The sequence below is a fragment of the Anser anser genome (assembly GCF_964211835.1).
Source record: "Anser anser genome assembly, chromosome: 1".
NCBI classification, from domain to species: domain Eukaryota; kingdom Metazoa; phylum Chordata; class Aves; order Anseriformes; family Anatidae; genus Anser; species Anser anser.
In genome coordinates this window covers 156,206,069-156,231,278 of record NC_139720.1, presented here as the reverse complement: position 1 = coordinate 156,231,278, position 25,210 = coordinate 156,206,069, and the positions used below count along the sequence as shown (strand labels likewise).

General features: G+C 39.4%; 1 protein-coding gene across 1 annotated transcript in view; it reads left to right on the top strand.

Moving 5' to 3' along the window:
* The window catches only part of IPO5 (importin 5), a 40,654-nt gene extending 24,281 nt beyond the window's left edge, over positions 1 to 16,373 (top strand). The window contains exons 15-26 of the mRNA XM_083849354.1: positions 394 to 477; positions 1,236 to 1,368; positions 1,456 to 1,577; positions 2,064 to 2,160; positions 2,650 to 2,822; positions 3,262 to 3,373; positions 3,952 to 4,007; positions 6,360 to 6,482; positions 7,138 to 7,357; positions 10,976 to 11,204; positions 12,707 to 12,848; positions 15,632 to 16,373. Of these exons, the coding sequence (XP_083705480.1) occupies positions 394 to 477; positions 1,236 to 1,368; positions 1,456 to 1,577; positions 2,064 to 2,160; positions 2,650 to 2,822; positions 3,262 to 3,373; positions 3,952 to 4,007; positions 6,360 to 6,482; positions 7,138 to 7,357; positions 10,976 to 11,204; positions 12,707 to 12,848; positions 15,632 to 15,718 (1,578 nt within the window). The 3' untranslated portion in view covers positions 15,719 to 16,373. The remainder of the gene's footprint in view (positions 1 to 393; positions 478 to 1,235; positions 1,369 to 1,455; positions 1,578 to 2,063; positions 2,161 to 2,649; positions 2,823 to 3,261; positions 3,374 to 3,951; positions 4,008 to 6,359; positions 6,483 to 7,137; positions 7,358 to 10,975; positions 11,205 to 12,706; positions 12,849 to 15,631) is intronic.
* The last annotated feature ends 8,837 nt before the right edge of the window (positions 16,374 to 25,210 follow it).

Sequence of the window (25,210 nt, the reverse complement as noted above, 5' to 3'; positions counted from 1 at the left end):
GGCTAAAATCTATATAGTTAAAAGGAAGCTTAGCATAAGGATTTTTTATTTGTATTTACAGGCAGAGTCCTGGAAAAGTTTGAATGTGCTTGTTATAGAACCGGTAGTAGTAATTTGTCATGATGCTTTATGTATTTGGCAGGGTTTTTTTCTTGTTGATATACTGGTGAAAATGCGTGTCTGTAAAAGTGCCAATACAGCGAAGCTTAAGACTAGAATCACTTGGTGATGCTTCCAGAAAAAGTGTTTTTACTTGTATCTTCATTTCAGTCTATTTCAAGATTTGGCTTGTCTTGATAGCGTGTTGGACATAAACAGTCAAATTGTTTGGTGTTAAGATTCAGACAAGTGCCCTTTTAATTTGCCTTCAACACTGCTTTTTCCCACATCTAGTTTATGCAAGATGCATCGGATGTAATGCAGTTGTTGCTGAAGACACAGACAGACTTCAGTGATCTGGAAGATGATGATCCACAGGTATGTTAAAATTGCCTTTTTTATAGTGCATATCTTGTGGTTAATATTTAAAGTGTTCTTTGTAATGTGATATTCCTTAAAGGGGGGAAAAAAGTAGTTACAGCTTCAGGCTAACTGGTCAGCACATCTCTTAGGAAACTTAAGAGTCACTGCCCTGAGAGGTCCTTAGAATCTTTCACAGAAGTGTGTATAGGAGGTCAGACTTCCAGGAACTGTATTTCATGAAGAGACTTCATCGTGTGAGCAATCATTCCTTGTCTGTTAGTTACTACTTTGTTTGGCATGAGCGAAGAACTATTTTGGCTTGTGCAACTGCTAAAAAGAAATCCACTTAAACCACAGTGTTACAGTCCTGTGCTCTGTTTGCTATTTTCAGGAATGAGGTTCAGCAGTATCATTTAAATTCAGGAAATTATTCATTTCAGAGAGAAATTCTTTTGATGACAGTCATGATTGCCTTACAAGTACATTTTACACTGCCATATTTTAACATGTATAGCATCTTTGATAAGAGATACTGTCAATGCGTTGTTATGAATATAGTCTTGGGGGAGAGTTCTTTTGAAGTTTAATTTTTACATGGCTTGCATATTGAATTTGTTTTTCTTAGTCTTCTCTTTGAAACGCATTTTATGCACTGCCAACTTTCTCAAAAAAAAAATCCTGTTGTATAATGTTCTTCTTTTATGATATCCTTTTAAATATGCGTTAAAATAAAAAGTGGGACATGAAAATTCTGACTGTATTCTTTCTTACAGATTTCTTACATGATCTCAGCATGGGCCAGGATGTGTAAAATCCTTGGAAAGGAATTTCAGCAGTACCTTCCTGTTGTCATGGGACCTTTAATGAAGACTGCATCCATTAAACCTGAAGTAGCTCTCTTAGACAGTAAGTTTTAAGCTAATGTTTTACTTGAAAAACACTGAATGTAATGTCATATCATTTTAAGATTTTAATTGCTTTTTTTAATAACAGCACAAGATATGGAGAATATGAGTGATGATGATGGTTGGGAATTTGTAAACCTAGGAGATCAGCAGAGTTTTGGAATTAAAACTGCAGGCCTTGAAGAAAAAGCAACTGCATGCCAGATGCTGGTGAGTAATACGGGGCGATCTTGGTGATCTGTGTATTCCTGGACAATCAAGTCTTGAAAACAAAATCTATAACAAATTTTCTTTATGGTATCGAATTAAAGTTTTTTTCTTTTGGTGATAGTGTTGAGTTTGGATTTCAGGCGTTAATTATCCTGTTTACTTGATTAAAGATATTTTTAGAGCTTAAGTTTTTAAGATGAATATCAAGTGTTAGCAAAACTTTGACAGAATTGAAGATGTTAAAGAATTGTACTTTTTTTGCAAATACTGATGTTTCTGAATTGTTTTTATTAAAAAAGCATGCTTTAAGAGTGAGAAATGATGTTGCTATCAGGGTTTCTTAAACTGCCACAGTTGAGGGGGTAAGTAAATTGCTGCATGTTAAAAAATTCCAATCGTTTAACTATCTTTCTCCCCATTCTGTAATTTAAAAATGTTAGTAAAGGTATTTTCCATTAACGGTGACGCCTCAATATTTTGTTTCAGGTTTGCTATGCAAAAGAGCTAAAGGAAGGGTTTGTGGAGTACACAGAACAAGTTGTAAAGCTGATGGTTCCCTTACTGAAGTTCTATTTCCACGATGATATCCTATTAATAAATTCGACTGTGAAAATGGAAACATAGTTTGGAAGAATCAGTCTTGGTTGATATTTCCTAAATTAATTGAACGTGTTAGTGTTAGAATATTCTGTTGCTTTATAGCAGATTTGGGGGAGGGAATGTTGGTTTACATATGCCTTTAGGAAACAAATCCTAGCTTTCCCCCCTAGTTTCTTTTAAGTAAGCTTATCTGTAACATTAAAAGCAAACAGTACAGAAAGTGTTCTTTGTGTCAACAAACTGAGGCAACTTGAATAGCTTTCCTGTTTGAAATGGGCTTGAAACAACGTCTAAATAGCAAATAGTTTAATTTTTTTCTAATCTTAATATGTATGTAATTAAGAAATTAAATGCATTAGAGTGTAATAAAAAATCAATTTCAAGTAGGAAATTAATGTCATTATAGTGAGTGGTGCTTGCATTCTAAGGCTTTATGTTGGCCTTGATTGTTTTATTTCCTTAATGATAAAACGTGTTCGAGTGGCAGCAGCAGAGTCGATGCCCCTCCTCCTTGAATGTGCTAGAGTTCGCGGGCCAGAGTACCTCACACAGATGTGGCACTTCATGTGTGATGCACTCATCAAAGCGATTGGGACAGAACCAGATTCAGATGTTCTCTCAGAAATAATGCATTCTTTTGCAAAGGTAACTTTCTTTTTCTTACAAATTATGTGGCAGTACTGTTGATAGCTTTTTAAGGTAAGAAAGTGTGTGTTTCTGCCTGGAAGAAATGCAAGGCTGCGTCTACATTTTTGCTCTGATTTTTCTAGCTCTACATTGGTATTTTGAATGTTTGGGCAGGGAGGAAAGAGGGGGGATAAATAAGTATTAACCTAAAATAAATACCAGAAATACCAGGCTTGTTTATTTTAATCACAAACCACTTGAACAATGTAGGTGAAATGTGCAGTGATACTGTGTCTTATTTGATTAATTTGAGAATTGATCACAGCATGACAGCTCTATTAGTGTTATTTCTGCTAATAATCACTTAGTGTGCATTAATATTCTCTGCATGTTTTAGATTTCATTGAGACTGCTCAGGTACCTTAAATCTGAAAAACTGATCATTTTCTTTCACTAGTGCATTGAGGTAATGGGAGATGGATGCCTTAACAACGAACACTTTGAAGAACTTGGAGGAATATTAAAAGGAAAACTAGAAGAGCACTTTAAAAATCAAGAATTAAGACAGGGTAGGTCAGCATAAATTTCTGTTAATGTAGAATCATAGTAGGTGTTCTTTAAACTAGAACTTCCAATCATTTCTGAACACAAAAATGCTTAGTTGGGATTTCTTTAACTTGCGTATTTATACAAGTCAGTTGGACTTTGAAACAGCAAAATCCACTGAATTACATTTGTAAGCTCTGGGAGGATGAAGATAGTGTAATTTGAAGTAATACTGTAGTAGATTAATCAAAACTTGATGGACAGATTACCTGAAGATGGCACTTGTGTCTGTGGAGTTGTCACTTCTGTCTTTTCATCTGAAGACTTTGCAATTTTAAAGCAACAGTGGAGTCTTATTTCTATACTTTTTTGTCCTTGTGACCATGTTTCATGTTCTTCTACATGTTACTGGTCTGAGGTGTGTCACTGTATTTGTTTTTCTGTGAAAGCTCTTTGAAGTTTCATAAAGACAGAAAATTCCTGTGGCATCTTCAGATAGTGTTTCCCATTTTCTAAATTTGTTTCTGAATCTGTTTTTCCTTTCACAAGCTTCTTAAGCATATGTAGCAATCTAATTGTTTAACTTTTCTTTTTAATTTAGTGAAAAGACAAGATGAAGACTACGATGAACAAGTTGAAGAGTCATTACAAGATGAAGTAAGTTGTTTTGGGTAGTTTTTCCCCTCATAAAGTACCAGGATGGAAATGCATTACACAGATATGACATGCAACTCAGTTAAAGTATAGTGCATCCTCTCAGAATTATTTCTTCCTGGGAGAATGCACTGTTGTCATATTCCTTCCAGAAATGGGTCATGCTGTGCATGTGAGTTGGAAAACACCAAAGGTTTCCTTGTCCAGTATACTGAAAGAAGAATTTCAGGATCTAGCTTTTCACTTCATCCTCTCAAGCAATTCTTCTCATAACTTTTTCTTAAGTAGTCTGTCAGATGCTTTTGTGATAATCCAAGGCCCACCCTTGCTGACTTACTTTCCTTTGTGCCTTATTACCTAGGTGGCTCTTAATCTTTGAGCCATACCTCTGATACGTAGACCTCTGACACATGAGATCAGGAGCCTGTCTGAAAAAGGGATAGCCTTAAAATAGTATCACAGAAGGACAACAGAATGAACAGCTGGCGTATTGTTTTCTTAGGAGAAAATACCAAAATAACTACTTATCCTCTAAGATACCGAGCCGCCTTTAGTTTGAAGTAGAAGTGACTCTAGAAAAGATACAATAATTCTGTTAATCTCTCCATACTAATGATGATTAAATAAAGAATAAGTTACTGCTGTGTATAATGAGACATAGAGGATACTCAGTAAATTTAAGAAAGATTTTTGCCACATGATGCATAATTAGATTGTGCAGCTTGACTACCTGAATTTACACTGTTTGCAGACTCCAGAATATATCCTAACAAATCAGGTACCTGTGTGTAAATACGTTCTTAAATAATGCATTTCTTGTGCCGTTTTCCTTTGGGAACTTTAGGCTTGCATTTAAAAGGATAGAATTCTGGCAACTGCATACTGCTTGGGATCAAAAACAACAAAAAGCCCACAGTTCAAGTCTTGAATCAAAAGCCTTTCCTGATTTTTTTTCTCCCTTTCTTATTTGTAGTGTTTAGTCTTTCTTCTTAACTGTCACTCTATAGTGATAAGGAGAGAAAATGCTAGCAAACAGAACCATTTCAAGAGAAGCTGTATCCATACTCTGCAACAGAGTTGCAAGGCATTTTTAAAAATGTTTTAATTCGTATTTGCTGTTGTTTTTTGAAGACTGCAAGGAGGACTTGTCTGTGTTGCTTTGTGAAAGGAGGCGTAGGACCAGAATGTCACTTGCCATATGGACAGAATTAACACGTAGTAATGAGCAACATTTGGTTATACATCTTCAGTCCCAGAATATGTGTATGTAAGCACTTACCTCAAGGCAGCAGAAATATTAAGGGGTACATAAAGGCAATGACAGAAGTCAAGAAAGAAAGATACTGAAACAGTAATGTCAATCAAATATCCAGATACAGCCCTGGCTTAGGCAGTAGCTATTTTTTTGATTTGATGTGGGGTAGGAGGAGGCATACATTATGCAAACATAACTCTATCCATACGCATCTATTATTGGCTATTAGTAAAATAAATAAGTAAATAATTTGTTTTAAATCCATACCAGGCCAGATGGACCTTGTGATGTGCTGAGCTGCAGCAGTTCTTTCTCTCTATTTTCATTTGTGCATGTGTTCCAGAGTTACTGCTTAAATTATGCCTTGGCAATGCAGAAGTTGACTAAACAGTGAGGGTTTAAATATCATGTTGTGGCAGGCTGCCTGTTGCATGAGAAATAGTTATTAGTTTCTCACTAGGGACCAGAAACTACCTGTGTTCTGTTTTCCCTGCCTGTGAAAGGATAAACTGATTAAGGGAACCATGCAGAGTACAGCAGAACAAAGTCAAATGGTTTTCCCAGCACAAGCATGTCTAAGGTTGTAGTCCTCACTTGCAGATATGACGTGAGTTAATAGCTGAATCTGTGCAACGAATGTTTACTTCACTGGTTTGATTTGTTAATTAGGCAAGGTGAAAAATGAAGTTAAAGGATAAGAGGAGAAGATTAATACTCTTCGTATTTTTGCCACGTTCTAGCACAAAGGCAGTTATCTGTTTACTTTTCAATAAAAGCTTTTACAGTATATGTAAGCTCCAGAAGAGGAAAAGGGCCTTCTGTTTTCTGTAAAGGGAATCCACTGAAGCATTTGTCTTAAAACTTTTCCATCCCTAAGACAAACCTACGAGTCCTAGATGATGGGACGCTCTTAAGTTAAATAGCAGCAGACTTTAACCTTGAAGCAAGAGTTCAAAATATTGGACTCAAAAAGACTCTTTACAAAACCAAATCATTAAACAGCTTTCTTCTATTAGTTTAGAGACCTTAGGGTTTCATGTGATTTTCTGGTATTTTAAAGATTACTGGTCTCAATCTGAGTTGTATCCTTTTCCTATCAGGATGACAGTGACGTTTATATTTTGACTAAAGTATCCGACATTTTGCACTCAATATTCAGCAGTTATAAAGAGAAGGTGCTGCCGTGGTTTGAAAGGCTACTTCCACTAATTGTCAACTTAATTGTAAGTACCTAATTTTCCTTTTTACTGTCTTTTTTTTGTTGTTTGTTTTTCTCCTGAATGCGCAGTAGGTATTCCGTGCTGACATCTCAGAGAACTTGGTAGATAGAATGTAGCAGTTGTTTTACAAAATAGAGGCATTTCAAGGTTTAGTCCAGGTCTAATATGAAGTCACACCATGCTTTTTTTAAAAAAATGCCCTGCTATGATAATTATAATTTCTGTGTTGCAAGATCTAGGATCTCTGACATGACTATTTTTAGAAATTTAATTTTCCTGGGAGTGTCTACTAGAGAGTGTATACTCGCTAAAAGGGATTTTAAGAAGGCAGCCAAAAAAAAAGCATGGCAGACTATTGGGAAAAATTGAGAATGGAATAGGTAATGGAGCATGAAATACAGGTAAAGGATTTAGCCAAAACCATTATTCTTTTAATTAGCTCAGATATTCACCTGGATTTTATTAGGTTAACGATACTGCTGCAACTATCACTATAGAAATTGATGTGCTTGTAGAATTAATTTTAATCCAGGAAGAATTTAACAAAAATGCTAGACCACTGTTACTATAACACTGTGATTGTTTTGTTGATACAATCATTGACTGTACAAAACTACCTGTTTTAAGGTGGCTTCAATATTACCTGTTTTTGCTGCAGTGTCCGCAGAGGCCATGGCCGGATAGGCAGTGGGGGCTGTGCATTTTTGACGACATCGTGGAGCACTGCAGCCCCTCTTCGTTCAAGTACGCTGAATACTTCCTGAGGCCGATGTTACAGTCAATATGTGATAACAGCCCGGAGGTTAGGCAAGCAGCTGCCTACGGTGTTGGAGTTATGGCACAATTTGGTGGGGACAGCTATCGTCCTTTTTGCACAGGTATGTGTGTTCACTTGATAAAATGATTCGAATGTGTGATCCTGGGCGCAACACTCTCCCCACAACCCTACACATACCACCACCCCAAAATAAAGTACTGCTCACCTTTGGTTAATGAGGTCTTAGCTCTTTGGCAATGAAAACCTGCCAGTATGAGCTCTGTGGTAGACTGATTATTATTGAAGTACCTGAATTCTGTCGGTTGATGATGCACTTAATAGCATTTCTGTTTTCTGCTTAGCACATTTGATTTACATAGATTTTTAAAAATATAGTCTGTGCAGATGCTCATTTCTTAAGAAATACCTTTCTTGTACATGTCTTTTTAAATTGTCCGCAGAAATGCTTCCTAAAAGACTTTTTTGAAAACTCTTCCATAAACTTTTTGTCTTGTCCCAGTACTAGAGGAGTATAAACTGAGGTCAGGACTGTTCTGATTTTGGAGTTTTGGTGGTGTTTTTTTGGTGGTGTTTTTTCAGCTGTTGAAGTCTCATTTTGTCATTCATTAGACTTTACCTTGGCCAACTTTAAATCTTCTTCATATTTGGGCAAACAATCCTTGACTAAGCCCAGACACCTGCTGTCGCCTTTAGTTGGATATTTAGATAAAATAACCTTTTTATTTTACAGCATACAGCTTATTAGCAGGCATCTCAAAAGCATTTTAGATACAACTATACATAAAAGAACTTTGTGATTTATTTTAATAGATGAAGATCAGCTGTGATTAGAAACAAACTAAATCCATGGCATGAGAAGCTGTCTACCCCATAGGTTTTACTGTCTTCTCTGAAAACATCGTGTTTGTGAGCTCTTATTTATAACTTAATTTCTTTACTGATTAATATATGGTGCTAGCATATTGCTTTGTTGCAACTTTGTAGCAGTGTGTTAAAAAGTTGAGACCGTTCAGGAAAAGCAGATTTCAATTTGGATATTTCTGGCACTCAGATGAAAAAGATAGGAATCTCTAGAACTTGTAAATGGCACGGGAGCTACTTCATGGTGAAACTACGAATTAAAAATAGAGTTAGTAAAGAATAAAAAAGTAAGATTAAAGGGGGAAAAACTACAACAAATCAAGTAGCTAAGGGGGAAAATAAGTTTACAAGGTTACAATTTATGGGACTGTCAACACTGCTCCTATTTCTTGCTTCTAACCTCATGAAGTTCAACAAGGGCGAGTGCAGGGTCCTGCACCTCGGGAGGAATAACCCCAAGCACCAGTACAGGCTGGGGGCTGACCTGCTGGAGGGCAGCTCTGCAGAGAGGGACCTGGGAGTCCTGGTGGACAGCAGGCTGACCACGAGTCAGCAATGTGCCCTTGTGGCCAAGAAGGCCAACGGTATCCTGGGCTGCAATTGGAAGAGTGTTGGCAGCAGGTCAAGGGAGGTGATCCTCCCCCTCTACTCAGCCCTGGTGAGGCCGCACCTGGAGTACTGTGTCCTGTTCTGGGCTCCCCAGTACAAGGGGGACATGGAGCTACTGGAGCGAGTCCAGAGGAGGGCTGCGAAGATGATGAAAGGATTAAGGTACCTGTTGTAGGAGGACAGACTGAGAGACCTGGGCCTGTTTAGCCTGGAAAAGAGAAGGCTGGGGGGAAACCTCATTAATGTGTATAAATATCTGGGGTGGGGAGGGGTTGTTGAGAGGATGGGGCTGGTCTCTTTTCAGTTGTGCCCAGTGGCAGGATGAGAGGCAACGGGCACAAACTGAAGCACGGGAAGTTCCAACTGAATATGAGAGGGCGCTTCTTTACTGTGAGGGTGACAGAGCACTGGCACAGGTTGCCCAGAGAGGTTCTGGAGTCTCCTTCTCTGGAGATACTCAAAACACCCTGGATGCCACCCTGTGCAATGTGCTCGAGGTGATCCTGCTTGGCAGGGGGCTTGGAATAGATGATCTTCAGAGGTCCCTTCCAACCCTGGCCATTCTGTGATTCTTATGTTGGTAGAAGGATATAATCAGCTACTTTGTGTGAATACCATATTAATCAAACGTGTGTTTCTTCCTAAATCATATTAGTGGCCTCAAGTCTTTTGGTGGAGTAAGATGACAGTCGTTACAAAAATTATTATAGAAGATGTTCTTTTATAGTTAAAAGATGGTGGGATATTTTGGGGGATCGTTTGGTTCGACTTGTTTTTTTTGAATTATCTACTGCAAAGTCTGTGTGAGAGAATAGATCTGTTTTGTAGACAGGAAAAAAACGTCTCCTAAATTGTAGGGAGAAGATAACGCTGATTTGGGTGCCTTACTAATCCTATGGCTGCAAGGACGCATATGGATGACACAGTCATCCATTGCTACTAAGGAGTATGAGGAAACAGATGAGATTTAGCTCCGGTAGTCGTGATAGCCTGAGGCGTAAAATGCAGACTTAGTTTGTCTGGACATTGCAGACTTCTGTGAAACAAGCTCTGCTTTACAGAGAAGTCTCATTATCCTGCATTCAATACACAGGCTCGTGGTTCTACTGACCAATGTTCCTGTGGTTCTGTAATAACCAACCCTGTAAAAGTATCCTCTTGTAGCTTAGAGTTTTTTTTTTTCAGAGCTGCTGAATTCTTCAAAAATCAAATTCAGTAAGGGCAGTATACCCAAGTGTCACAGTGTATTACTTGACTGCAAAGCTTACTGATGAAAATCAAGTAGTGTGAGATCTCACTCTTCAGTAATTGGAGTTATTTTGAAGTGTGCCTTCTGCACAATTCCACAACCTGTTTTCTGTGCTGGTATAGAATTTTACAGGTTTAGGATTGTATTTTTAGCAGAACATCACAGGGACAGTTCTTCCTGCTTTTAGGGTGCTTCTGAAGGCTGTATGGACAGAAGTAACCAAAAATGTGACATGAATGCTCATTAGAAGTATGTATGTGGTTACCCACATGACTATTTTAAGTAAAATAATTTTTAACCTTGCAATAAAATGGGTATTTTTCCATGAAGTTTGATTTTTGTGATTTAAACCATGCCAGGTGGATTCACCAGATGAGATTAGTTTTGGGTTTTTCCTAGCGCACCTTTTTTTGGGGTGATGGGGGGACACCATCATCAGGGGCGTGATATACGTATGTCCATACATATATTTGTGTGTGTATGCACATGCGATAGGTGCACAGCAGGCAGGCACTTTGGACATGTACTGCAGTCGAAATTAAAGTGAATGTCACTGTTCTAGTGCTTTTCATCATCTGTGTTTATAAAAGCTGTTAGATAACAAACGTCTGTTTAATCTATTTTTTAACTATAAATTACAATGTCTTGTAGGTTGTGTGAGTACAACCGAGAGACTGAAGTTTTTTTGTAAAGCAAACCCAAACTTTTGCAGTAGCTGTTCCCTTGTGTTTCTTTGCATAGCTCTATCTATGTCTTTTACGCAGTATTGAGCAGGGAAGAACCTAAAAGCAGTGGGACATTGGCATGACTGGAGTAACAGGGTGGTAGTGGAGCATTGGGATGGCTGGATTTTTCTGCTTGGGTGACAAGAGAAAACACCACAACCTAGTTCATAGACCTTGTGTAATATACGCAGTTATCTCATGTAGACTTTGTTGGTGAAATATAACTTGATGGTGCATTTGTGCATTAAATTTTATTCTTTTGTTTAACAATTAGAAGCGCTTCCTTTGCTGGTGAGAGTCATTCAGTCACCAGATGCCAAAACCAAAGAGAATGTCAATGCAACAGAGAACTGCATTTCAGCTGTAGGAAAGATAATGAAATTCAAGCCAGACTGTGTAAATGTTGAAGAAGTTCTGCCACACTGGTTATCATGGCTTCCACTTCATGAAGATAAAGAAGAAGCTGTTCATACTTTCAATTATCTGTGTGACTTAATTGAGAGGTAAGGTGAACTCCTGATGTTAAGCACAAAACAAGCTTGTTTGCAGGTTGTTTGCATTCATTTTCTAAAACTGAGAAGCTGTCAGATTAACCTACGAATGCTTTAGAGAAGATAATTTACAAAGTTGTAACTGAGCCTTCCAGTGTGTTATTACTGTTCTATAAACAGTCACTGTTCTCATCCTAACATGTCTTGAAAAAAATCCTGGCAGCTTTTTATATGTACATGATGGATATCAGCTGGGAACTTCTGAAGGAAGTTTCAGGCAAACTTTTGATACTCTGCTTCTATCTCAGCACTGCCCAGGTGTTTTTACTTAGGAACAGCATGTATGCACTTGCAGTCTTGTTTTCATAACCTTTTAAAATAGCTTTGCACCTTTTTGATGTTGAATATTGACAAAACAAGAGTGTGAACTAGAGAAATAATAATTTCATGTCAGAGTGTGTCTCCCTGAAGTTTGTAGTAATTTCAGTTACTGTTGAAAGCATCTTGTCCCGAAGCTTGTTCTTTAGATTTGTGCTTCCTCCCATAGGTCAGGGCTGGGGGGCAGGGACTTCTGATGCAGGTGGAAGTCGCACTTGGTAATTGTGTACAGGAATTTCAGCTTCTGAATCATTGTATAGTAGTCATGTGAATCATTATATAGTAGTCATGTTCTAGTTATTGGCTGATGCTAAGTATTATATCTCACTGGGAAAGTAGAAAGTAAGTCTCTAAATAGGAAAGACTGTAGGAAAGCTATGTTAATACCACGTATCTGTGTAAAAATGGGTGGTGGTAACTGAAGGCTCTATACTGATAATAGCACAGTTGTATTGAGAAACCATAATAATACGTGGGCGTGTGTGCACGTCAGTACAGAAATTGAGATTTCTAGTACTAGCACACTTCTCTTGTCCCCAGCTCTGTGCAGATGGCTCAGCCTTGTTACGTACTTCTGCATTCACAGCCCCTGTGTTCTAGCAGCGGTAGGTGGCAGGGCTGGAAGTGGAACATGTTTTCCACCCAGATCCCTGGTTGCCAGCACTCCTCTACTCCAGCACTTGGCTGGGAAAGATGGTGCAGAACTGTTTACTTGTGCTGTCAGTGAGAGTGCTGGCAGAGAGCTGAAGTCACTGGTGCTCTCTGACACCAGTAATACAACCTCTTCCCACTTCTAGCACTGAGAGGGAAAGAAAGAGGCCCTTTTAGGCAGGGTATTTGTCGCATTATTTACAGTTCCATCTGCATGGAACTCAACAGTTCCATAAAGTACAGAACTTCTTTCTGATAGCGTAGGCTGATTAAAGAATCAGCTGGTTAAATATTAACAGGAGAGGGAACATTCTGTCTGCAGGCAACAAAGCCATGCGTACTTACTAAGCTGAATGAAACTTAAATGTAAACAAGCAGCTTAAGAATAAGATATTTCAAAATGACTCAACCTACATTTGAAATGTTTACCAAACTTTTTTAGTTAAGCACTGATTTATTTGTAATATCTATTTTGATCATAACAGCAACAACCCGGTTGTCCTCGGTCCCAACAACTCTAACCTTCCCAGAATATTCAGTATAATTGCGGATGGTGAAATTCATGAAGCTATTAAACACGAAGATCCATGTACCAAGCGGTTGGCTAATGTTGTTCGCCAAGTGCAGGTAAACACTTTTTTTCTTAGGTGTAAAAGGAACATTTAGGATCTGCTTTTGGATGTAAGCAAACCATTAGACCAGTTTTGAGAGCCTTGTCTCCTTAGAGAATGATGCTTCAACCAGTGATCATGGAGATCCTTGGACAGTCCTAGAACTGTTACTGATAAAACTTGTAACATTTGCACTTGGAAAAGGAATAAAGCCTGTCTTTTAATCTAAATTTCTCAGGTCCCTGTTAAATGGAAAAAAAAATAGTTTTAAGATACATGCAGCTAGATGGTTAACATGCTAGCCAGTATTAGGTTTTGGGTTTTTGTTTGTTTTTTTTTTTTTAATTATTTCCTTCTATGAGTCAGAAATTGAAGTCTGGAGAGGATCTGCCTATCTGTGTATCAGTGAACTCTACTGCAGAATTTGATCCACCCCATGGTTCCTGTAAGGGTCCCCAGCATCCTGTGGTGATTCACTAATAGAGCAGAGGCTTAGTATCTTTGCTAGACGATGAGTGCAAACTACAAGTAATTTTACTGCTGGCCTCTTTAATCCAGAGTAACTATGGGCTTGTGTTCCACACTTCCCTGCCTTTGGGGAACCACCTCAAAGTTCACTTCGTTTGTGCTGTACTGAGTACTTATGGTGCTGGGTGATAAGGATGTCGTCATTCTCAGTATTCACACGGCACCTCTCTGCAGTGTCATGGGTGAGAGGGCGAATCAGGTCTCATCCAGAGCCAGGTGCTGTCAGGTGGGCTGACTTGACAGTTGCAGCACCTAATGACGGAAAGTAGTGAGCCTGACAAGCACATGGCCTGTCAAATGCGTGTGGGATTTGGAGCAGTGGCTATTCAGTCGTTGTCCATTGTACCTGGCATGCTGTGGCATGAACTCAGGTTCAAGAGTTCTAGAAACAGACTCATCCAAGTGAATCCTTCCCAAAATCCTGTATCAGCCTGTGAGATACAGTATGTTTGGTACAAAGTGACCTATTTTATTGAAACTCTGAGTTGAGGGCATGAAAATACAATGAAATGAAGCAAAAATTCCAAGTGAAACTGATCCAAGTGGTTGCCATAGATTCTCACTTCCAGATACAAATCCTTTGCTGTTAGTATTTAAAGTCAGGGTATAGAACTTGGGCTATGCCAATACATTTGCTAAGTTTAACTTAAACGGTCAAAAGCAGCTTATTTTTCCACAATACAGTGGTATGTATGTGTATAGTTTAATTGTGTATTGTTTTTTTTGTGTTGCTTTTGTAAAGTTGTTTTTGCCACATTTGATAGGAATGTCTAGGATGGAAATGAGTTCTGACTCGATCAATTTACCTTCAGCCTGGGGTGGGGGGAAATCTTAAAGCTCATGGTATGGGTCGTTTTGTCGGTGATAGTTTTTTGTTTGTTTTTAAGAATTGTAGTTTACTGTTACCTATCTTGTATCTCTCCACACATAATAACTTGATTTCAGCAGAGCACTGTAAATGTTTGTACCATGGTAGGGATTTTGAAGGGTGTGTAGTTGCTAACAGTCTCCTAGAATCTGTGAAGCAGCAGCAGGCAGAAAGACTTTCTTCTGCAGTCATCTGAGTAAGCTGTTCCGTTGCCAGCCCCTGACATGAGTAACATTACAGTCATAGCTGGAATTAAATGCGAACGTCTTCCCTCGTGCTTAGGTGTTCTCATGCCAGGAATATTTCAGTGTAATATCAATTTAAAATTCAGAAGTGCTGGAAGAGCACACTTAATTCTGCAGTACTCCACAGTACACTGAGAGTATAAAATGCCTAATCTTATTTAAAACAAACTAAACCTAAAAATAAAAAAATTCTTGAGGACTTTGTCTTCACAGAATTCAGAAGAATTAGAATCCATTTTTATTTTTTTAAATGTGTGAGAACAGGGCGCTTATAATAGCTGAAAATATATCAAACTTGCATTAAAACAATCTTTTAAAATGTACTTAAAGATCACTGCTATTACAAAGGACAATCTAATGACCTAAAGCCAATCACATGCAATATTTTCTTTCCTGTCACTGTCATTCTAAGCCAAGGGCCAAGTAGTTTCAGCTTCTTTTGATAATCCAAAAAGTACTGTTTTGCAAACATCTTTCAATTTTCAGGATTTTCTGGTACCCTTAGCACCAGTTCCTACTGCTGGTGACTTTAAAAGCTAGCCTGTCGGCGGAGGACTCTGGTAGCGCATACGAGGTATTCTGAGGCAAAGGAGAGTGTGGGTTTAGGTTTACCTGGATAAATGGTGTATACATTCTCTGTGGGAGGCAATTTGCTGTTCTTCTCTCTAAACAGTAATCCAGTGCGTCTGCAGCGGAATTTTACACACATACACACACAGTCACGCTGTAATCACAGTGCTCAGTTTTTCTGAAGGCGTTATTGATGCACCAGTACCTAAAAGATAATCTCGTATTTAAGAATGATTCAGTATTGCCTGAACGTTGATCTTCTAACTTGAGTGCAAGGCAGAGCAAATGGCTAGAATGAGGAGTCAATTTGTAAATTGACCCATGTAGTTGCAGGGAGTTCCTAGGAGTTTCAAATCAATTACTCTTGGCGCTGCTTAACCACAACTTGCCTCCATTGAGCATGTCACAGCATCTCTAATGAACCTATGCAGAACTGTGTAATAACTGAAGATTTCGGTCTGTCCTTTGGCATATATATAACAGGGATAAGCCCAGTGAACGTTGAGCTCTCTAAGCATGTGAAAGCTCAGTGTGTGCTTTAGAAGCTTGTCAGCCTTCATAAACACAACTTCTTTCTTTTTTCCCTAGACATCTGGAGGACTGTGGACAGAATGCATATCACAGCTCAATGCAGATCAACAGGCAGCCATACAGGAGCTCCTGAACTCTGCTTGAAGGGCCTTAATTATCATCTGCAAGAAAACTAACTCCAAATAAATGTTTACCCTATTGTTTAGGTTTCTTTTGTTTCTTTTTTGAGTAAAACAGAACTGTAGTGCGTGTAGGCCATACTTCTGCAACCTACAGGCAGTGGCAGCAGGAAGAAGCATTCTTTCAGAACGGTGTTTAAATCGGTTTCTATCCCACAACACTGAAGAAGTTTCCTGTAAACCCTACAATAGCACTGAAGAGTATTTTTCTAACGGTATTAGCCATCCATATGATGGTGAAAGGGAAACAAGTTGAATTTCCTCATTAGACATAATGAATTAAGAAACAGCTTTAAGACCTTGTATTCAGCAGTAGATGTACGTTATAACAGATAAACATTTCTCTACATCTAGTGTTAATTGTATTAATTGGAGTGTGAGTCTTTGTAGGGTAGAAAGCGCCCTTCTGCCCAACAAGTTAGTAGATCAAAAGATGAAAAACCGAAGACAAAAACATCGAGCATGAAGACCTCATTGATCGCACTTTCAGATGCCCAAAAACAACTTGTACAGTGACTCAATGAGGAAAGCTGTTCAGCTTCCAGCCCTTGAATGTGAAGTCTCTTTGGCATGTCTGACAGTATCTCATTCACTCCTCAATAAATGACATTGAAACACAAGAAGCTTGTGTAGAAGTCCAGTGATGTGTGGTTCTTTTAATTTCCTCTTGTGAAAAGATGCAAGTGACAAGCTATACAAGTCATGATTTTATATTTGAAACTTTGTATATTGTTGCCTATTGCAGATTTTATGCATTTTTTGTTTCTTGACTTTTTAACAAATTTTTCACCCACGTGTGTAGAATGGAAACTTAACTGCATTCCTTTTATGACAGTAAACTTACATATCTTGACTTAAAAATGTTTATCATGTTCAGATGCAATTGCATTTCATAACTTATAAAATGTAGCGTTGTTCCAGCTGCAAATGTGCAACCCAGTGATAATATAGTAGTATGTATTTTATTTAAAGCAATCAGATATAATTGGTAGCCTGACCTGAAAGAATCAAAAACTGTTTCAGGGGTTTTTTAGTACTCCAAGAGCAATACACCATTTACCAGCTAACATGAAGCTAAAATAAACATAGAGTATCTGATTTCTAACAAAAGTCAGTGTGAAGTTTTTGTGCTTATATTAGTTCAAGATGTTAGTATTTGTGTTGATCTTTATAAGCTTCAGTTCTTTACTAGAGCGTTTTTCAAGTCAATCTCGACGGTCGCTTAAAACATACACATATTTTAAAAGAAGGTACAAGTTTCCCTCCTTTATAACAAGAAAATGCAGAAAGCTACACGTAATAAATTTGTAAGAGTTAGCTTAGTTTTGCCTCTGAAAGTTGTTTGAATGAAGTGACACAGAATGAGGTGTATCAAAAGCCATCCTAGATCATTATATCCAAATACTTCTGTAAAAACTGCCTTAACCATGTGGATTGACACTGTAGTTTGTTTAGAGGTAGCTGAAATAACACAACAAAGTACCTACAGCTCCAGTTCCCACTTTGTTAAATATTTTTAATCTTGTATTTGCAAAGTTCAAGTATTCATACATCTGCAAAATGAATTCGAAACAGATACAGTGAGAGAACTACTAAGTCAGGTTATTTATCTCAAGCACTGATACTACAAAAATCAGCCTATTTCATACCCTTGATTTTTCCTGTATAAAGTATTCTTTGTTTGAATTTCCCCTAAAACATCTATTTTTTTTCCTGCAGCTTTCTTGTGCTGTTTCCTCAAAGCTTCAGGCGAATTTCTCTCTTTTCCTTTCTTTAGACTAACAGTAGGTGGAGAAATAGCAGTATGTGTGCTTTTATCCCTGAAACAGCATTGTCTGTCTCTTTCTGTGGAAACATTAGAGCCGCTCTCCTGATGGAACAATTCCTATCTTCCTTGCAGCCCAGATAAAGGGGAAACAGAGAGAAGCAGGAGCTGGGGTTGCTCTGCGTGCCAGAGGTGGTGTAGAGCGGCTTTGTGCAGATGCTTCTGCCTTGTTAATAATAATGTTATCAAAGAGAAGAGCGCTGATTCAGTTCCTTGAAGTGCACAGAGGTCTCATCTTGCCTGTCCCCAATGAACTTGTTAGGGGTACTCCAAACCTTCTGTAGCGTTTTCTTAACTCATTGAGCCTTAAAAACGAAATTCACTTTTCACTAATTTAAAATCTCCGGATCTCTAACTAGTTTCTCAAGTCCCTTAGTTGATGCTTACAGGAATTCAGAACTTTCTAAGCTACCAACCATTCTTTATCTTCCACAAGCAGTGAAGTGCTGTTGGCCAAACAATACGTAGTACAACAGAAGCTCTATCTGCAAGCATTAAAAAATAAAAAGTCATTCTTAGGAAGGGCTCAAAGGAATCTGACTGTGGTTATTGATAGGGGAAGGGGCATAATTTTATATCACCCATCTTTCTCGTGTAGAACTCCAGATCGAGCTTCATTAAAATACTCAGCCACTGCATTTGGTAAGAGAAAGCACAGCGAGCACTGTGCAACAGCAGCAGTCTGCTTTGGCAGAACAAAGAGGTACCAAACCCACCCAGACGCCCAAGCAGAAGCGTTCCTTGTTTTTAGAAGCAGATCATCTGGAAGCTTAGGTGGGTCCCTGTCTAAGCTCTCATTTTCATTGTTACGAAGGTGAAACTACTTTTGTGTGCAGCTCTAGCTTGTTCACAAAAGCTATTAACACGGATAAATGTCCAGTCTCGTATGCCTAGCTCTGTCTGAGTTGTAGAATTGGTGGTGTTTTGGACGCAGGGTTTGTGTGCTGCTGGGGCACGCTGTACTGCCTTTTCTCTGCAGAGGCATCAGAGTGATCCTGAGAACATGGGTTGGTATTCCACAGGGAGCAGTTATGCCAAATGTTGGTAGTTTTCTGCAAATCTAGATCTTTTAGTCTCATGTTATGAGTACAGGCGTGAGAGTAAATATGTGTTGCACAGCTGGAACTTTTTGATGAAATAAAGAATTAAGGAAGGTGAATTTCCTAATGACTCTGTGTACGCATGTATGTACGGGGTATGCATCTGCCTTTGCTCTTGACATAGAGCTTTACTTTTGCCTTAGCGGTATCCATTGGGGTGCACACATACACCAAGTCTTCCAAAGAGAGCGAGTATGAGTGAGAGTGGTATGAGTAATAATAAAGGCAAGTGTTTGCCACCCAATTCTTTTTTTCAACTGTGAAATATTTTACTGTGCATCTGTGGGAAGCAACCTTAGCTTTTGCTGTTTAATTATTCACTCTTAATTTTATTTATTTGTCAGCTTAGCAACTGTGCTTAGTTACACGGGGTATGATCTCTTAAATTCTACGAAATGCAAATGCAGACGGGGTCTATGCTTCTGCCCGGTAGAGATCCTGTTTCTTTTTTGATTATCACAAAGATGTTTGTATTGCTCCAAGGAAGAACGTCTCTCAGGACAGTTTATCATCTGTTGAGACGTCAGGGTTCTGGCATAAATATTGGGTAACAGTCATGGGATTGATCTCATCTGATTCTAGGTATCTGTTGCAAAGTTTGTATGCAAGTACTTGTCTGCAGCTCTCTTCGGTGAAGGAAAACAGATGTCTCGAGATCACGCTGTATTTCATCATAAGGAAATGTTTGGTACCAAAGGAGACAACTATCTGAGGGCTACTGAGTTGGTGCTGATGGACAAGAAGTTGTTAGTATCTCTGGTGGTCCTCAGATTGTGTTTATAATGAGCAGTGCGATGGCTCACTGAATAGCCTCAGTGGCTGGGTTTTCTGGAATATTTTTTCCCTACTAGTATAAATCAAAAATAAATGTTCTCCCTAAAAGTCAGGCAGTCCCCCTCCTGCTTTTCACAAGCCATTGGGATGTTTCACGTTGACAAGTTATCTGCTAATTAATCCCCATTCAAATGTGTGCTTTAGATGACACTCTTGTTTCCACAAGGTGTGAGTTACCCCCATTGGCATGTCCGTTTGTCATCGGGTTAGTTCGATTTTGGCTTGTGTTAGCCTCTGGGTACTAGTAGCAGTACTACACCAAGTTTGAGCCTCTCTGCCCCTACTGAATTCATTCTCTCCCAAGAAAGAGGAAAACTCAGGATACCCCTGGAGGCCATAAACTCTTATGGAATCAGGAAATCAGGAAGAGGTTTCTACAGAATCTTCTGATGCAAAAGAGATGTGAGGAACGGGGGGACCTGTTCAGGACGCGTGGAAGCTGTGTTTCATGCCTTTACGTACAAAGTGCTGAGCTCAGTCACAGCGTGGTTACCCCAGTAGAAAAGCTGGGGTTTGTTGCTTGAGTTTGAGTTGCTTGAATTTGAGTTGCTTGAGCAACTTTTTGAGTTGCTACGTATTTTCTGTACCAGGGTGCTTGCTTTTCAAAGGCAGCGCCTCGTGCCTTCACAGCCCACAAGGCCCAGCTGTTTGGTCTTTGTTACGTGTTCTCAAATTTTGCTTGCAAAATTGACTGATCGATTACTTGATAGAGAAGAAACCAAATACCCTCTCAGCTACTCAGGAGCAGCAGCCTGGCGTGACGATCTCAGCGGGTTGTTGTAAGGCTGGAGTTCACGTGAAATTCACTCAGCTCTTCGGTCTGAAGAAAAAAAATGACGACTTCTGCTCTGAGGAGACTGTCCGCAACCTCTGTCCGACCTGTTCCTGTCATTGTGGTTCACACCTGCAACGTAACGTTCTCCAGATGTTTACAGGAATGGAAGGTAAGACCTAGTACGTTCAAGTCAGTTTCGATTTCTGTGGCTTTGCCTTCTCACTCAAGGTTGCCCACGACCTTTCTTCAGACCCAGGGAATTTTTGTAGCTGCTAAACCATGAAATCAGTGGGTTCTTTGAGCTTGGTACCACTCATGTTTTAAGAATTTAAGCTAACCCTAGATGCACATGAGTATTTGTAGTGGGGGTTCACTTATTTAGCATTAGATAATGAAAATTTAACGGCAGTAAATGCCTTAAGGATTTTTGGTTTGGGATTTTTTTGTTGTTGTTTTATTTATTTGAATTTTTTTGGTTGGCTTGGTTTTGGGATTCTGTTTTTTTTTTGGTTTTTTTTTTTTTTTTTGGAGGATGCATTCATTGCCATGTGTTGCTTCTACTAGAAGGAGGTTCAAAGCTCTTCTGAGGCAGCAGAAGAGCCACACTGGTTGCTGAAATGGCATTTTGGATTGTTACAATAAACTTTTTCTGAGTCTTCCAGAAAAGTGTGATGGATATTTGCTGGCAGGCACTCCCTGTGGGTAAATACCGAAGTATTCCTGAGCTAGCAGTGACTGCGGGAAGCTGTGAGTTTGCCTTGTCTGAGTGATGCAGAAGGTCCTTGCTTGTCTCCCATTTTGTCCACACCATTACCAATGAGGATGGGGAAAGAGGAGGGGGAAGTTTCTTCAGCTTAATATTTCTGCACTGAAAGTGCAACCACTTATTTTCTAAGAAGCAACAGAAATTTTTGGTCTGTTTGTTTAATATATCTGGTGTTGTTTCTTTTGTGTGTGTAATAGATGCTGTTAACAAAACATTGTTCTTGAATAACTGCACGGTCCTATACTGAGGTGATAGGAATGATATAAATTAACTAATAGGTTTAATGTTCAGTTCATACATTATTTTAAAACCTAATATTAATTTTCCAGGAAAAAAAAAATCTTTGAATAAAAGTCACGTTTTGTATTCAGACCTGTGATCATAGCATTGTATCTTGAGCTGGGGAAGCTAAGCTGGCCAGAATTACTTTGAGTAAAGTTGTGCAACATCACCGTTTTACCATTTTTTAATATCTACTGAGAATAAAATGCCAAGAGACATTTTTACCGTGGAGATTTGTAATCATAATTATTTTGGGTAAAAAATATCATGCAAAAATTGTCTGGTTAGGAGTTGGTATTCCTGCATGGGGAAAAAAATGCCACCCAAAAAAACTGCTAAAATGAGGCCGTATTATTTACCTTGAAGAAGTGTGGGTACAGTGGCTGTATTACACCAGTTCTGTGCTCCAGCTAAAGTTTCTTCTGGCCAGTAGATGGAGATGGCACAACTGAATACTAGAGAGCCATGCACCGGTACGTGGGAAGTGTGCTAATCCACCGTCCCTGGTTTTGGGGAGGGTCTCTCCAGCCAGGACCATCTTACAGGCAGGTGTCGAACTGCAACTTGTGCTTACTGGCGATGGGCACGCAGGGCAGGTAGCTCATCTAAATTGCTGCCCATTGCAACCACGGAGAAAGAAAATGAGAGAAAGGGGGAGTGTTAAATCAGTACAGATTTAACCACATCTTCCCCATATCCCCATCCATAGGGCAAGGAGGAAATGAGTTTCAGCCGAGGTCGCCTGCCAGGCTCCAGGAGCAAGTGAGAAGGAACTGCGGCTGTCTGGGTGAGCTCCTGGGGCTCCGTATTAACATCAAAATGTGTCGGTTCCTGTCCGCAAAATGAGCAGAAGCTTACTGATGTTGCTGGGGGCGGCAGAGCATAATAAGAAAATGCATTTCAAGTGGAAAGTTAAAAAGGGATAACTGGAAAGAAAATAGATGTGAAATCCAAGACGGTGGAGTTCCTTGTTTGCCCTCATTGCTATTAAAATCCTTTCACATAACATTTGTTACCCTGGGGAAGAAAAAACAAAGAAACAAAAAAGATCAACAAATAAAACAGCCTACCCAAAAACAGCAAGACGCTGGGAACTGGACTCTCCTCTCACCACTCTTATTCCTGAATATCGAATACAGCAGTTGCCCCCTGTAACTTCTTTTTCCTAAGATAACGTTTAATAATGTTTTATAGGTCCTGACATAAGAACAGTGGATGATTTTTGTCTTGCGTCGTGTTTCAGCCATCTCATCTGTGGTGTTTGGTCTGCTAGAGCCTGAGCCCCTCGCTGGTCTTATAAAAAAGATGTTCTGTTTTCAGCTGGTGTGCTTTAGGGTTGTTTGTTTTTCTTCTTCTTTACCACAGCTGCCAATATTTTTCCTTATGAAACAGGTATTAAAAATTCAAACAATTTCTAAAAAAACCATTTCTTAACAAATCACCTGGACTTTGTGTGCAAACTGTGAGATTTGGGCACCTAAGTATCTTCTCTTGCCCTTATTCTGAATTACCAGCCCTAACTTCAAAACACAACCAAGCTCTTACTGGATCATTTAAAAGAGAATCATGATTAGCTTTCCCCCAAATCTTAAATTTCTCTGGTAATACCATAATTATGGTGGAAGAGAATGATTGCTTTGCTTGGAAAAAAGGGCACCGTTGAACAGCGTTAGGCTGGTGCTCCTTGTAAGAGCTCCTTTTCCCTTCCAGGTGGGAGCTCACCTTTGCCTTGGCTTTGTATGCAGTCTTGATGTCGGTGCCTGAAAAGGGGAACAGCAGAACTAGAAAGGCTGAGGAAGAGGTGGGGAGTTCAATCCGTGAGCAGTGCAGCCGTCTGAGGGGAAACCGAAGAGGTCTGGGCTCTTCAGACTGGAAAAGGCGACAACTCCAAGGGAAACAGGGTCTGTGTCTACGTGGTTATGAACATAGGGGAGTGGGTGAATAGGGAACGATTCATTGGTTCTCCTAACACAAGAGAAAGTGGTACCCAAATGAAGGTATTGGGATATCTAGAAAAACAGGAAGGGTGTTTTGATACTTTGTGATTAAAGCGTTAAAACCATTTCTGATGGGTGTGTATAGAGAAAAAAGAAAAAAGCCAAAAAAGAACTGGAGCAACTCTTTACGGGTAGGCTCCTTGGTGCTTATTGAGCAAGGTGTCCTGAGGAGCCCCCTCCCTCAAGAAGTCCATAAATCGTTGGCTATCAGGGGCTGGGAGAGCACGCTAGGGAGAGGCTCACTCTGCGTTTGTCCCACATCTTTTTGGGCAGACCTGTGTGGTGCCAGGAGTTGAACTTGATGATCCTTACGGGTCCCTTCCAGCTCGGGATATTCTATGACTCTGTGATCTTTCTTCTCCCTTCCCGTATCTCCTGCTGGACACCTGGTGCTCTGGTCAGACCTCACGTGTCCATTCGCACCCATGACAGCATTCCTGTCCTCGCTTTTCCCCCCAGTTTTGCTCACACCAAATCTCTGTACACCTCAGGTGCTGGTTTCTGTGTTTGCACAAGGCTTTGTGAGATCTGAACTCTTCTTTGGCCAGGCCCTATAGGAGAAACTAGAATAGGAATCACTTGACACAAGTGATTCGGTGCTAATATTCATGTAGACGTTCGCTCTGGGGTCTGACAAGGACATGAAAAATGCTTTCTTATCTCAGCAGTGCTGAGCGGTACATGGATTCTAAACAAGAAACAAAGGAGAAATACATAATCAAATAAAAGCATAATAAAATGTTCTACTTTTCCTTTTCTCTGCACTGTTTTCAAGGAGCCAATGTGTTGAGGTTTCTTTTTAAGGTATTCAAAGGTGGCAAATGTGAAATGCTGAATTTTAGTAGGTAACCTGCAGAAAGGATCAAAGTGCAGCAGAAAGTAAGGCACGCCGTGAGGCTCTCTGCCTTCCCCTGGTAGAAGATTAAACTGTTTCAATGTCGGTGCAGTTTTATGAGAACTGCAGCTCCTTTGTTACTGGCCTGCCTCTTTAGGAGGAGAAATTACAGCAGGAAATAAGGATTAAGATTTCCTCTCCGGTGCCAGGGGGAGATATGGCACAGTACAGATGCGCAGTACCCAGCGCTGTCAGCAACCGTGGAGGGAACAAGCCAAACGGGCAGTGGAGAAGCAATTAGACATATCAAAGGAAAGAATGCACTTGGGAATTTGAAAGCATGAGATGATAGGCATCTTTAGGATAAAGAACTGGTTAAATTTAGTACAGACTATTATTAAAACTCCCGGCACATTAAAGCGTTTCCTGCGAACTGTTCTGGTTAAGCCTGCCCTATTTCGGCAGAGTGAATTCAATCCAGTTATGTATTAAGCTCATGCTCCTTTTGAAAACTAATATTTAAAAAATAAGATTCTCAATTTTTTTTCTTTTCCTTTAAATTCTCCTGAAAATAGCAAATGATCGCCACAGAAAATTAAGATTTTTTTAGAGGACAAATGTATCCTAACGATTACTGATAAACCAGAAACTGTAGTTTTCAGGTTTTCATTCTCAGAGCAAACTGTGAATCTCATATTTAAAATAATTACTAAGTGGAAAACCATACAACAAACTGAAAGACTACAGAGCACCATAATACTGATAGGAATGCGGACATATATGATATGCAGGCCACTGAGGAATCAAAATTATTACTAACAATAGACATAAGGGATTTTTTTTCTGTTAAATGTATTAGGAAAATGATCTGATTGGAAGCAATGGCAATGAATTACAAATGTTTGTGTTAGGTGGAAACAGTGGGCATGGGAAAAACGCATACCACCTTTGCCTGTACCCTGCATCTCAAAAAAAATAAGAGATTATACACCTTCCCTGTCCACCTTCCAGCATCAGAAGCTGGGGAATAGGACAGCATTCAT